This window comes from Lathamus discolor, chromosome 2 (assembly GCF_037157495.1).
Source record: "Lathamus discolor isolate bLatDis1 chromosome 2, bLatDis1.hap1, whole genome shotgun sequence".
In the NCBI taxonomy this organism is placed as follows: domain Eukaryota; kingdom Metazoa; phylum Chordata; class Aves; order Psittaciformes; family Psittacidae; genus Lathamus; species Lathamus discolor.
Genome location: NC_088885.1, coordinates 60,034,389 through 60,049,405, shown reverse-complemented (window position 1 = coordinate 60,049,405; position 15,017 = coordinate 60,034,389). Strand labels below are relative to the sequence as shown.

Below are 15,017 nucleotides of genomic sequence, written 5' to 3'. Positions count from 1 at the left end.
GAATACAGTTATATTAAGAGTAATGAAAACTCAGCAGCCATGGAATGATTTTTTTTTTTTTATATTCCATGCTGTGATTTCCCATTACATATATGTGTGTGTGTGTGTGTGTTTTGTTAGAAGTGCAGCCTTGGGAGGAGCTTAAGTTGTCACAAAGCATTGCCAATGTAGTTATCCAGAGCGGTTTTTTTCTTTGTACGTGACATGCTATATAGTACCAAATGGATGCTTTAAGGATTAATGTAGTAGTTGATTACGGAAAGAGCTTGTAAAGTTGCTGTTGAAAGCTTTGTATATGTGTGGGCCAGAGTTAGCCTGTTTCTTTATTAGGAACTACAAATCAGATTGAAGTAGTTAATCTCTACCTGTATAACAGCTCTGGCTGTGGTGAGCTGATGATGATTTACAGGTATGTGCTATATTTTAAGGCTAAAGCTAGAAAAATGTGTTTGCTACTCCTTCTGTGTATGCACACCCACTTCCCAGCCATGCAGTGATCCTTAAATCTTCAAACTGTGCTGTGCAACTGTTAAAGTCTGGAGAATTAGTAAACCAGTCTTCATGTTTTATTATCCTTTATCCTAAGTAAGTGTGGGATTTTTTGTCTTTCAGTATGTTCAAGCAGATGCTCCTACCAATAAAACACTGGCTGGGCTGGTGGTGCAGCTGCTGCAATTCCAGGAAGATGCCTTTGGAAAACATGTCACCAATCCTGCCTTCACAAAGCTTCCTGTGAGTATTTGGGTTAACCCACTGCTGTTACCATAGCATATTTTGTTCTTCCTCCTGTATTGGGGCTGCTGCTTGCTTCCAGGTGATGGGGAGATTGGTGCTTTGTCTGAGGCTTTGGTTGATGCATCCTCCGGAAGGGATGAAATATCATGCTCCTTAAAAACAGATTTTCAGCTTAAACTAGCTGATTTTCCTTACGTTTGGAAATGATTTCCTGAATACTGTGGAAATGTTTTAATTTGTACTAAATGTAAGCTTGTAAATTTTAAGTAAAATCTGTTTGGACTGATGCATCATAGACTTACTGAATAATATGTGCTTCCCAAAGCGAACAAGTTTCTGTTGGGCATTTCTGTTGACTAAACTTCAAACTGAAACACAGAGAAATGGCTTTATGGTATTCTCTAGTAGCACATTGTTACCTAATTAGTCTGGGACAGTTTTCTAGTCACTCAGGACATTGGTATGCAGAAACATTTGTACAGGTTGCTTATTTAAAGTTCAAACTTGGCGCATCATTAGCAGCGCTACCCCAGTGATGCTGGTCAAAGATCAGTCCCATTGTGCTTGGAACTATGCCAACCACCAGAATAATTTTGGCCACTTGAGCGTGAAGCATAAACAACTGATAAAGGGAAGAGGGATGCAGCAAATGGTAAGGGCAAAGTAACAAAGGGATTTCAGTTGTGAAGGGCAGGGACTGCACCATGGTGTGAAGCACCCAGCTGGCTGATTCAGGGTGGGTTTTGTGGTCCAAGATAACTGTCATAAATGTGCATGTAAGCGTTGTGGACATGAGCAGGATGGTCTTTGCTTGTTTTTGGCCACAGAATGCTTACTGGGAATCTAAGGTGCAATCTAGGGTTCTGTTTAGATGTACATACTAAGTTGGAAATACCTATAACTGATAACAATATAATAAATAGAAGTTGTTCTGAAACCTGTTGAAAATACTTGTATCTTCTTTGGTCCATCACTTACAGAATAGTGTATTTTATTGTTTTATGGTGTGGTTTTTGTGTTGTGTTTTTCCCCCCAGATGTTTTGCTTATCTGATTACGGTGAGGAGTGTGAATTCATGTTTGTGTTCTTCAGGAGAGGGTTTTCAAACTAATGGGGTAAAGTCACCTAGGTCACTAAGGTGAAACTTAGGACTCTGTGCTTAGGAACACTCACAGAAGCACCATGGGATGCTGTTAAAATGTAGCTCACCATCTCTTCTGTTCTGCTTATTGGATACCTCAGGGGTAATGAAAAGGTTTAGGGACAGAGGTAAACATTGTGGTGCTTTGTTTTGATATGGCAATGTAGACCATAAAACTACCTGTGTTCAACAAGTCGATAAACCATTTGAGTGCTCTCAAGTGTTAAATCAATTTATCTTATCGTAAAAATGGGTCATAAAGATTTCAGTGACATTGTAAATGTGTTGTTCCTGTGTTTAACTATTCTTGCTGTTTTGAAGGTCTAATCTGATTAAATTTGCTCAGTTTAAGTTTACAGCAGTTGGAACTCTTCTCAATTACGTCTGACAAGACAACTCATCAGGATGTCTTTCTTTGTATTGTTTTTGGGAGAACATGCAGTATGTACTCTCAAGACGAGGTTAGCGTTCATTTTTTTAGACATGTAATTCAGGGTGCTGGTTCAGGCTGCGAAGGAGGCTCTGTTATTCACCATATCACTTTGAAGACATGCTGCATGCTTCAGTTGTACAGGATTTTGTCTGACTGGGTAAGAGAGGTAGGGCGAAGGGATGTCTTTAAGTGACATTGTTAACCTGCAAAAGTAATTGATAAGCTATTGCAGGCTTCCACAGAAAAGAAACTGAATGAAGCTACAAAAGGTTAAATAACCTCTTGAACAAAAGTTCAAACATTTTACTCGGTGCCTTGAGTGGATGCAATGGACCTTGCATTTGAGGGAGGGTTGTTAATTCTGTGTTTTAAGCTCCTGCTCTTGGCAAGGAGTCCATACAGCACAGGGTTTATTAATAGATATGGATTAAATGAAGGACTGTTCATTTGCATCAAGACATGCTTAACTTCCATGCGTGTCTTCTCATTATTGCATTTAAATACATATTGTCTAACCTTAATGAGGCTCAAAAAATAAAAAGTTGGGTAATCTTAAAGGCAGTTTTTGCATGTTTCAGATAAAGGTTATAGTAAGGTACTAACTCTTACAACAGCAAATTGTAAAATTGTTCTTCGGCTCTATAGTTTTGGGCACAAATGTGAAGGGAATCTGATTTATTGACAGCTGCAACTCTTCCATGAAGCAGTTTTTGTCTAGTTGTTAAAAGCAATTTCCTTTTATGCAAGTAGCAACGACTACAGTTTAATGAGAGGGTCTTGCTAGTGTCTGCTGACACTTTGAAAAAGTGACTTACGTCTAAGAGATGTGTATCTTGGTTTTCATGGTTAAGTTTTGGCTGAACTTGCTGGGTACGGTCATATGATCCTGACTTGCCAGAGTGGCTTCAGTTTCTTGTGCTGCCAGGGATGCCAGGGACCACTGAGCCATGTGCCAGGCTGCGGGACCTGCCAGAATTGTCATCGGAATGCAGAGAGGTGAGGCCTTGTCACTGAAAGATTTAATGTGGGCTGCTGATGGGCAGCTGTATAAAGGCGATGATGCTACAGCAGCAAGCCCTGAACTTTTGCAGTAGGGCATGTTGGGTACATGCGGCTGTTTGCCAAAATATAGAAGGGCTTTGCTGTGGTCATTTCATTCAGTTGTGTGAAATGTCTGGCATGTCAGCAAAAAAGGAAAGGTCAGTTCTGGATGACCACCTGTATGCTGGACAGCTGGAGATAAGTAACAGCGACTTGCATACTAGTGCTGTCAGTGGGCCTTCTGGGTTCATGTTGAGATTTTGGTTTTCTTTTTAGAGCAGCTAGCATTTGCTTATGTGCTTGTAAACCAAAGCTTGTATTGTCAGAGCCAAGTCTTATGGCAGTAAAATCATTCAGCGTGTTAAAACGTTTTTGTTTAGATAAAGCTTCTGATCAGAGACTTCTCCATCCATAGAGGACTTCAGTTTCCTAAGAACAGCTCTGAAATGCATGCAGCCCATAAACTGGCAAGTACTCGTATGGCAGCTTTGAGCTCTCTTTATTATTTTCAGTGCACAGCAGGGCTCTAAGCAGATGGTGGACCAGGAGCAGTTCTGTTCTGGTTGAATGCTTATGAAGGATCTTTTTTATGTTGTTCTTGGACACTGGTGGATTTGATATCACACAGAACTGCTTTGCTTTCCATTAGCCAAGGAAGGCAATGTTTCGTTTAGATCCTGTGCTAGCATTTTAGCTGCCTGCCTGCAGATCGAGTTTAAAATGCTTGTCAGCAGTGCAAAGACTGTAATTTGATGTTTATTCTGTGTTAGGAAATACTCCTGAGGTGTAATATGAAGTACTTTCTTTAAGGAAAATTACCTGTTCTGGTCTAAAAAGTAAGAAGCAAGATCAGAAACAGGAAGGCTCTTGCCTGTGCAGCGTCTCCAACATTGTGCTTTCTCTAGTTCCAGAAGAAAGCAGCCTACAGAAAGCTGCTGGTAACTGCAGACGGTCATTAAACACCTCCCCAAGTTCTGTTTTGTGAGTTGTACAAGTTTATTTTTACTGAGAAATGCAATGTAGACCAATCTTGGTCTGTATGCTTAGTATGCATATGGAAAGATAGGTTTAATTTGCTATTCCAGTAAATAGTTGGGCATCTTGCCCTGGATGGAGCAACATCAGAGGAGCTCAGCCCCAAGAGCGCCCCTTGACATGGCCATTGTATGCTTCTGGTGGGGCTGGGATATGTGTATGTTTCTGTAGGTGGGTCCTTCCTTGTTGATGCCAGGGGGTACAGACTTCGTAGAATCCTAGAATGGTCTGTGTTGGAAGGGATCTTGAGGACCCATCTAGTTCCAAACCCCCTGCCCTGGAAGCTGCTCTAAGATCTCCCCAGAGCCTTCTCTGCTCAGATTGAACAAGCCCAGCTCTCTCAGCCTGTCTCCATATCAGAGGTGCTCAGCTCTTGGAGCATCTTTGTGGTATATTTAAAGTCCTCCTGATCCTATATAAAAATTGCCAAAAGCAGCTTGGTGCTGTTGTCAATAGAAAGAAGGGTTCCAGAGTAGTCTGACTCAAGTGCATGCGTGTAAAGGAATTTTTGCATCTTGCACGAACTTAAAAAACAAATGAAAGAAACCACTTTTTTGTGGTTTAGTCAAACTGACTTACCAGCCATAGTGGGTAACAGTCTGTTACTGTAAAGAGAAGGCCTGGAGGACAGAAACTGAGTTTTCATTTGTTCTGTTATCACATCATGTGTTGCTTTCTTTATCCATGGTTAGTTTATCAATGCTGTTGCACACTTTTCTTCCTGTTCCAAGCCTGATAAGATGAACCTCATACGTGTCAGTACTCTGCAAATTATTGAAATAGATCTTGGTGTTTCCTTTCTCTGGTCCTGGCTTCAGCTGAGCTGCCTGGTTGTCATCAGTTTTGAAGATGACTCTGACAGCACCTTACTTTTCCTGAGCACATACAAACATCCTGACCAAATATTGTAAAACAGCAGAGATAATTCTAAATTAAAATTTATCAGAGAACTGTTTCTTTCTGTGTAGGAAACAGTCCTGCTTCTTTAGTAAACTTTTAGAGAAAGGACTTGGTGGGACTTGGTAGAGGTTTTCAGTCTCCTCGTGCTCCTGTCTGAATTGCAGTTCTTGAATTCAGAGAACATGTTTATGAGTACATGACTCGGCTGTACTCTGCTAAAATTGGTAGTGAAGAAGTTAGTTGGATTTAGTCTTTTAGGGCAGATCTGCATGGTGACCTTCTCAGATCTTCACAAACAGCTTTTTGTTGTGGTAGAGGAGGAGGGATAGGAAGGGAGAGCTTTAGGAGCCGTAGTGACTGTGGAACTGGGTTTTAGATGTTCATTACTAATGATTTGGTTTGGTTTACTTAATACACATGAGGAGCTTCTTAACTGGTACCTCTGATTTTAGGTTTAATTGACTGTGAAATGTATGTTCAAAGCGTAGTTTGGATTTCTGTTTTACAGCTATACAAGGAATTTTGTGCAAGCTCCTTGCATAAGGAAGGACTTGGAGCTTTCGGATAGGTCAGCTTCTGCTTGCAAACATGAAGAATTCTACTTAAACCAAATGGATTTAATCTTCTCAAAACATTCTTAAAGGAGAATGTAAAATTCCAGAAGGGATTAATATAAAAATTAAAACTATGTGTTTGATAAGTTAGATGCCTAAAACTCGGGTAACAAGTATGTATTTGTTTAAAATAATTACTTAAAAGTCAATGTCACTGTTTTCATTTTCCTGTTGGATTCTAGGCAAAGTGCTTCATGGATTTCAAAGCTGGAGGAACATTATGCCACATTCTTGGTGCTGCTTACAAATATAAGAATGAACAGGGCTGGTAAGTTTTTAGTTTTGATTTATACACCTTTTGCATGAATTAAGCCCATGAAATGCCTATGCAAACTACTTAAAGTTTAATACTTTCTGGAGAATTGGGTAGGCAAGGGAGTTGGAGATGGGAAGAGGAAATTGTTTTTCTTGTTTTGCTGATAGTTTTTTTGAGACACCCACACACACTTCTAAATTTAAAGATAAGTTGTCCAAATTTAAGGTCTTGAGCCTGTAGGTTGGGAGTTAATTATAAGCTTCAGGCTTTTTTCTTGGCCGGTTACTTGCTGTATGACTCGCCAAGTTAACCAGTATCATAGAATCACTGTTTCCCATCTGTAAGACGTAAGTCTTTGTTTCTGGATTGAATGTAGAGTTTAGTTATAATAGGAAAACATGAAGCACTGCATAGACACTAATAAATCGTAAGTTTTCCATTGCTTATCAACCTCATTACATGAGGAGTATGAGTTGTTAGAGGCGCTGCCCACATAGTGATTGACACCAGCATTAAAACTATTCCATGTGGCATCCCAGTAGTGTTTTGACCTGTGTGTTTCTAAGTTATAATCCTCTTTCCAAGACAGCAGTAGCATAAATTATTGTATTTGAGAACACTGGAAAAACTGTGAGGATGAAAAGTCGATAAATAAAAGTAAGTGGAGATTGTTCTTGTACATAAATTTAAATAGTTTCTGATCTGAGGCTGTGCAGACCTGTAAACAGCATTCCTGGAATCGACTCTGTTTCTGTTACAAGAACAAATTAAAAAGCAAAAATGAAGTGGTTGGTTGTTTTTAGGAGCTGTTTATACTCTTCTCAGCTAAATGGGTTCTGAGGTGGATATACCAGGAAGCGGGTATGAGTAAGCTGCTCTCAGGGCTTTTCTTACTCCAGTATTGCAAACACTTAACACGTGATGCAGGTTTGTCATGTGCTCTGTGTGGCATATCTTTCAGGCATGTCTTGCTGCCTCTTTGCCTTAAGATAAAGGAGTTAAATGGCTCCTACTTTATGAATATTTAAACTTTTTTTCTTTCCAACAGATTTAGTTTTCAGTTGTTGAAATTTGTCAGCAAAACTCATATATGATTGCCTCCTCTCTTCTCACTCTCTTGCCAATTCCTTGAAACTAGTGTGGGTAGTGTCTTGTGTTTGTGCATGTGGGATGTAGAGGGAAGTGATACTTGAATTTAACTCTGAAGATCAGACTTAGAGCTTGGAATGTATCTTTCACTGACTCAACCAAATAATATGTGGTGTTTTGCCTGAAATATGATTTTTTTTTTTTAATGGTATGCATTGTCGCTCTTGCTTAACCTGTTTGTGAATGATCTGTCTTATAGGAGAAGTACCTTTCCTCGTCATAATAGGTATGTCTGAAAAATGCACTTACCCAGTGCAGCTGGACATACCTTGTCTATCACCGCAATTCAAGTAGTTGTTTGCTAAAACCTGTCACAGGGTATCAGTTAAACTAAGGATAGGAAGAATTAGTGCTACTATTTTATCTAAATGGGCAACTAAAAAAAGTGAGATTTCTTAGTGTATTTGTGTGCTTCTCTTAAATTATGGGTCTCAAAAGCAGGCAGGAATTTGGGGACATATGTAGCATTAACTGAATACATAATGCAGATTTTAGGCAACCAAATGTAAGAATTTTGGTCAGACTTCCATGCCTTAAGTGTCTTCGTTTCATAGGGACTGAAGTTTTTATTAAGTGTCTAGGTTAGTTTGTGTTTATTGAGCATTTATATTCCTTCCTTGAAACCATTACCTTTGATGAGCATATGTCTTGAATACAGACTATGAAGCTGTCAGTAGCTGAATTCTGGAAAAGTGACTTGATCTTGGCTCTTAAAATCCGATCTGTTACATGTGTAAAATACCACATTAAATTGTGCTGTGCGGGGACCTGCCTGACTTCTTGATGACTGGCCCTACTTCTAGAAGTCAATGTAAACTTTTTAGCATGCGCAACTCTATTTAAAGAGGTCATAACTTTAATTTAAAATTAAAGATACCAGGGTATTATCTTCAAGTTGTCTGTTGTGTCCTTAGTGTGAAGGGAAGAGCCTGTGATGTTGTTTTTTGGCATAGAAACTGTTATTCACTAATAATGACTATTTCTAGTGCCGCCCAACATGGCAGCATACTTACACAGTGCCACCTGTGTGGGCAGCTTCTTTGTGAAAATGCTAGACCCTCAAGTGAATAAAAACATGGTGGTCCCACCTGAAGTGTCTTTAACTGAGAAGTGTTACAACGGTGTGATGCCATCCTTGTGTGGTAATGGGTTTTGCGATAAAAATTTAGTCTTGCTTTGGTTTACCTTCACTGCATATTTTCAAACTTTAAAAATTGATTTGATGTGTTACTGGAAACAAGTATGTGTTTAAAAGAAACTCAGTAGATATGGGCACTGGAATAAATTCTTCTATTTTTAAGTTGGGGTGTTAACTAAAAGCGTATCAGTCACTGCATGGTAATTATGTGCGTGGCTTTTTCACTCTGTCAAGTGTACTGACTATTTACTATATGCTGAAATCCCTTCTGCTGGTATTGCCACTGCTGAACACCAGCTCCACACTCCAGTTAAGAGCATTTTCAGACTCTAGGAACAACTTTTTCCAAAACTTGAGAGGTACAGAAGTGCACCAGACAATTTTTACATCTGAGAGTCAACAATCTGATTTTTTTAAACATATCACGCTTTGGAAAAGGCTGAATTCTTAAGGGCCAGGCACAAATCTGTTTCAGAGGCTCCTACAGTGCCCTGGCCTGTGTGATAGTGCTGAGACAGACACCTGCATGTGCTGAGCTTGGCAAGGGACTGGCGTTAGTGCTGTTATTGTCCCAAATAGTTTTGAGTTGGTTCATCCCATGATTTCTGAACATGTGTATGGTTCAGGTGCATACAGCAGAATGTTTTGGGGGGGGTTTTGTGCTTCTTCCCAGTAGAAAGTCTCAGATCTTGTGTTATCTCCCCCATTTCTGATAGACACTTAAATCTGCATTGTTATTTCAAGAATTTTGATTACTTTGTCAATGAAACAGCAAACTTTAAAATACCAGGGTCAAATAAAGAAGATGATGAAGTGTTTACATGGATTATTAGCTACCTGTGTGTTGGGTGTGGGGTGGCTTGTTTTCAAATAGATAAGTAGTTTAGAAAATACCAGGCAGACAAATTGCTGTGTTTTTCCTGGATTAGAATCTGGGACTGGTGGATGGGTGCAACTAGAAGGAAGAGAAACGTGAGAGCTTGTTCATGAATTTTCTCATCTAGTTGTTGAAATCCATTGTGAGCATTTGATTATCTTTGTTTAATTATCCTTTGTGACTGTAGTGGAATGCACGACCCTGCTACAGGGTTTTGTTGGACAATGTCAACCTTCATTTTTCCTATACATTTCACAAATCAGTTGCATTTTGTTGATTTGGTTCATTGTGATTTTTCTTGCTTGTGGGGGCTGCCAAGTGAAGCAAAAATATTTGTGATTGTGCTTTAAGTGTTCTTACATAGCTACCATGATACACTCGTTTTTTATATGGAACGTGAAAGATTCTTGACTACTGAGTGGAGAAGAGTTGAATTTAATATTTTTGAATAATTTTCCTTAACAGGAGGAGGTTTGACCTGCAGAATCCATCCCGAATGGATCGAAACGTGGAGATGTTTATGAACATTGAGAAAACACTAGTGCAGGCAAGAAACTCATACATAAAACTGCTCTCCTGGGAAGGGATTCTATAGTTTCTATGTGCCTCAGTTGTGACCCACTGAAGAGTTTCACCCTGTATTTCTGTAGGAATGTTATACTCTTCCCTCCCTCTCCCACCCATTTTAGTCACAATTCCATGTTATCACTTGAAAACTTCAGAATGTTTTCATTAATGTTCTTCAGATGTGTACTGGGTGAGAACCACCTCTTTGTAAGGTAGGAGAAAGCATCCTGAGTGTCTCTGGCTTCCTATGAAAGCAGCACCCATAGGACTGAGTAACTATTCTGTACATACCCATTCAGTTGTTGACTTTCTTGAGATTCAGCTTTATACAGGTGACTTTTTTCAGGTTAGGGTACATTTTAGATGGTGTCACTTGCTTAGTGTATAATATCAAGATGTAATTTGCAGGTGCTTATTAGAAATAGAAATGGGAGGAAGGACAGCAAAAAGAAACAATCTTATGACAAAACTATCGCCATTGTATGGTGGTTTCAATACCTAATAGAGTACATGTTAAAATTCAAAATGAAATGAACATATACCTGTTGATATTGTAGAAATGGATGAATCTGCATTTTGGTGATAGAGGGCAGATTCAGATTTGAAAGTTGACACACAAGGGACTTAAATTCCCACTCAAGTGAAGTCTGCCAGAGCCTGTCAGAAATTATTTGAAATCAAAGACATCGTTTCCATTAAAAATGTTATAAAAGCAGGAACATGAGAAGAGCTATATTGGGTCACATTCCGTTTGTCTGCAGTGATGTCTTTGTTAGAGCTAAAAGCAGATCTGTGGAGACTGGAAAGAAATCAGGATAGGACTTTGGCAAGGAGGAAAAGGAAAGAGTGCTATCAGAAGGGTTTCTGGAGCTCTGGTTAGTATGCCATGTTCCTTTTGAGCTCTTTCAAGTTCTGGTGATCTTAATAGGAATTTTTTTACTTGTCACAGGTGGCCAACTAACTTCTTATTTGACTTCCTATTCTCTCTACTAGAACAACTGTCTGAGCAGACCAACCATCTACCTCATTCCAGATATAGAATTGAAGTTGGCTAATAAATTGAAGGATATTGTCAAACGTCACCAGGTAACTGTTAAATAATGTATCTTAAAGAACGTATTTTGGCAGTTGCAAGACAAAATGTGTTTGCCTAACCTCAACATATCAGTTAGATCTGGAATCTGTCTGACAGCACAGAGCAGCAGCAGCAAATCACTTAAGACGAAAAGTTCACAGTTTGTAAAATCCAAGTAGTAGTTATCCACACAAGGAGACTGAATCCTAACTCTGGTCTTAAAGTAAATCTGAAATTGCTATTGAAGTGAAAAGTACTTACAGCATCTCTGAGTTGGCTGCAGGCCTGAACTGATTTAATGTTCAGTGTCTGCTTATACAAAGCAGAAGCTTGCTGTTTGTCCAAACCTGAGGCCAAAGAAGGTAGTGTGCAATACATCTGTTCTGGGTCTGTGGGGACAATATAAGGAAGCTTTGATCTTAACATGATGGCTACCTTTTTCACTTTATTTTACTTTTTTTTCCTTGCTTGTGCTGAAAAGAGCACGAGCAGCAGCAGTCTCTTCCTTGTTAGGGAGTCAGCATATTTCCAAGAGTGTCAACATCTTGCCATTGTAGTTTATTAAACTAAATGATGAGCTGAATAAGATGAACAGTTTCATTTGCTGAAAATGTAAACAGTCTTCACTTGTCTTGAGAGAAATATCCTGGAATGTGAACTTGAGATGCTCCGATAGCCTTTTGTGCTATGGCAATTAGCAGCTGTAGCCAAAGTAAACTTTCTTTTCCAGATTAAATGTTTTTCCTGTGTTGTGATTATGAACAGTCGTCTCAATTTCAGTTGCATAATTTTTCACAAGTTAATTATTCAGCTGAATCAGGATGTTTGCTATTGCTTAAATTAGGAATTAAGGATTGTTTTCCTTTCATGAAGAAATTCTATAGTGAACTTAAAGCATACTGTATCCACAAGTTACTTAAGGAACTTTTAAAGCAGATGGTTTTGTCTCTAAAGGGTTGTGAAGAATTGCAAACAGAAATTATCCCTAATTTTAGGCTTTGGGCTTTCTTCGTTTGCCCTACTTCTGAATTTTCATCTTATATTTGTGTTGCTACCTGTGCTTGCTCAGTATTTTGATTATTACTATGGGGTTTTTACCCTGCTGTTATCTTTTTTTGTACCCTATGCCTCATACTTGTAGCTCCCTCCCTGTTATTTCCAAGTCTTCACTGCTCTGACTGCAGCCTGTGCAGAGACTTGCATCTCTTGTCCCAGCACAGTGCTGGTGTGATCTCTGGGCTCATAAAAAGAGATCTAAGTGAGGTATTTGTTCTCTCTGCTGCTGAAGGTGCTGCTACTGTTTCTGATTTTCTTTTACTGATTAAGTGTTAAGGATTCTTTTGAGAAAAGCCAGAGCAAAAAAATTAGGAACTTGAAAGCAGGTAATGAGTGAGATATAGCCTTTATATCTGTGGGCCTCAAGAAAAGCGTTTTGTCACTAAAGACATCCTGTTATGTCTTTAGCTTCTAGTCACATTCACTTTAGCAGAGACAGGGAATAAATCTTATCCTTACATCTTTCAGAAAGCTGTTTTAGTGCAAAGCTATCCCTCCCTTTGTTTTCAGTCAAGATAGCATCTAAGAGACTTCATCTATTATGTACTGGGTTTTTAAAAGCTCTGTAGGAAATAGGTGAAACTTACTGATCTGATTCACAAAGCTCAGATTAGAGCATCTTTAGCTCATGGGGGATGAAAGGAGAATTTCCATTACTGTTGCTAAAACACTTTGGAGGTGGTTCTTCACTCATTCCTTTGCCTTTGAACACTTCTAAATTCTTACTTTATAGCCTTCTTCCTGTTGCTCGGAGCACCTCCTCTCCTTTTACCTGGTTCTATGAACTTTTGTTGGTGTGGGAACTCTTGCCCTTTAGCCCCTGATACTGAGGTAGTCTCCAAATACTGCTACTGTAATGCAGTGCATCTTCATGGGGTTTTTTTGGTTTTTTTTTATTTTCCTCCTTATGTGATGTCTGCTGAATAAATTGTTCGCATATTGTTGGCTGTAACCTATCCCATGGGCTCTCCAGTCCTTTAAATAAATCTGTCAAGTATTTGTGGGATGTAAATTTTGAATAACATTTTCACATAAACTGTTCCAAAACGTAGTTCCTCTGCAGAAAGCTGGCAGACTGTGAATTTCTGCTGTCCTTGGGAATGACTCTTTATGTACAGAGTCTGGAGGTGTCTCTGCAGCATGCAGGAGAATCCTTAGCTCTCCTTGTCAGGGAAGGTCAAGGTTTTCATGACTGGCCACACTGTTTAGTTATTTAACAGATACTGTATAGCAGAAATCTTTTTTTGCATGGTGATGTAGGTCCAATGGGAATATAATTATGGCCTGCATCCATATGTAGAGAAATTACTTTATGCACACTGTTGTTGTGGCATTAACATACTCATGAGAAGTACTTCTGTTGCTTCTCATATATCAAGAAAATGACAGCAAGAAGAAAAAACATTCTTGTGTTTGAGTATTTGACAATCAGTGGTATCATGTTAGTATATCTCTGATTTATTCTCTTTGTTCTATGGTTTAGGAGGCTTTTTATAAAGAACGGGTGTTTAGTCTGTCTCTTGACATACAGCCTTTCTCAGATCCTAGGGATGTTCTATTCAAGGCAGCCGTTCCTAGTTAAGTTTTTCATGTACTTCATGTACACTGTCATATTTACAAATTGTTTTGAACCAAAATGTGTACTTAGTGGAAAAAAGTTGCAGATGCTTTTTTACAGAATATTTACCAGTAAGTTTGTATGAACTGATATTCAAACAATTTACAATGAGAACTGGGGCAGATGGAGCTAGGGGGAGGAAGGATTTAAGAAAGAGCAAGAGGTGACAGCAGTTTGGTGGCAGTCTCAGAGTAACTGCCTTTTTCTGTCATTTTTTTTAGAGGTGATATTCTCTGTAGTTGCATTGAAGTTAGCTGTGAGTACTTCTGGGCTGCATGGGATGTGAGTAAAAAGAAGCAGCCAAGAAGTTTGAGGTAATTTGTTTAAAGTTTCTAATGCAGCTTCTTTTCCCCCTTTCCCACAGGGAACAGTAACCGAAGAGAAATCGAAGGCTACCCACCATGTTTATCCAAGTCCTACCTCAATGGATGATGGTAAACTTGCTTTCTAATTTTTAAGTGGAATTAGCCTTGTGACTAAATTTTGTTAGCAGTTACAAGAACTTTTGCACACGGTATGTTTCTAGCCTGCTCCTTAGAGCCACTTGGGAGATATTTCTAGGATTAACAACTCCAAATAACATTACTCTCTCCTATGTCTAATTACTGGTTGTAAGAGTTATATTTTTAATGGATGCAACTTCTTCAGATTAAGGTGTGTAACACTGACTGCTCTTCAGTGATTGCATTGGAAATTGAGATGTTAACTTGCAGGCTGATGGAGAGCAAAGCTAAGGGTCTGAAAGAACTTAAAAAGAAAATAACTTAGATTAAAATTAAAAGGAAGCACAGTGAAAGTAGGGAGTTTAACATTTCTATTATTTCTTATTTTATTGCTTCTATGGTAGCCCCCAATGCGTAAGTGTGGGTCAGAATATTGAGTGGAACACGATTAGGAATCAGCTAGGTATGAGAAGGGTAGATGCTAAAGTAAGTGAGAATTAATACAGTAACACTTAGACCTGATAAAGGAAGATTGTAGGCTTTTTTTATAATGCAGTGTCCTTCTATATGACGTACATAGGTTCTTCAAAAGCAAGTTAACAGCTGTGTCTTTCAGCAAATAACAAACTGATCTTTATTTTTTCTATCTGAAATACATTTAATTTTCTAGCGGATCGTTGCTGTTGAGTCTGTGCTTCACCGACATAAATCCGCTTTTTCTGGCATCTTATGGCCACTAGATGGAAGTGTTCACTTCTCTGTAAGAACGATTAGATTTTACAAATGCAGGTAGGGATAGGACAAGGGGGAATGGCTTAACTAACAGAGGGCAGATTTAGATGAGATATGAGGAGGAAACTCTTCCAAGTGAGGGTAGTGAGGCCCTGACACAGGTGCCTGGGGGAACTGTATCTGCCTCATCGCTGTATGTGTTGCAAC

At 39.0% G+C, this 15,017-nt stretch overlaps 1 protein-coding gene across 1 annotated transcript in view; it reads left to right on the top strand.

The window, feature by feature from the left end:
- SMARCC1 (SWI/SNF related, matrix associated, actin dependent regulator of chromatin subfamily c member 1) overlaps window positions 1-15,017 on the top strand; it is an 86,994-nt gene that overhangs the window by 7,459 nt on the left and 64,518 nt on the right. Inside the window, exons 2-6 of the mRNA XM_065667029.1 lie at window positions 613-732; window positions 6,082-6,167; window positions 9,785-9,866; window positions 10,880-10,972; window positions 14,000-14,069. Of these exons, the coding sequence (XP_065523101.1) occupies window positions 613-732; window positions 6,082-6,167; window positions 9,785-9,866; window positions 10,880-10,972; window positions 14,000-14,069 (451 nt within the window). The remainder of the gene's footprint in view (window positions 1-612; window positions 733-6,081; window positions 6,168-9,784; window positions 9,867-10,879; window positions 10,973-13,999; window positions 14,070-15,017) is intronic.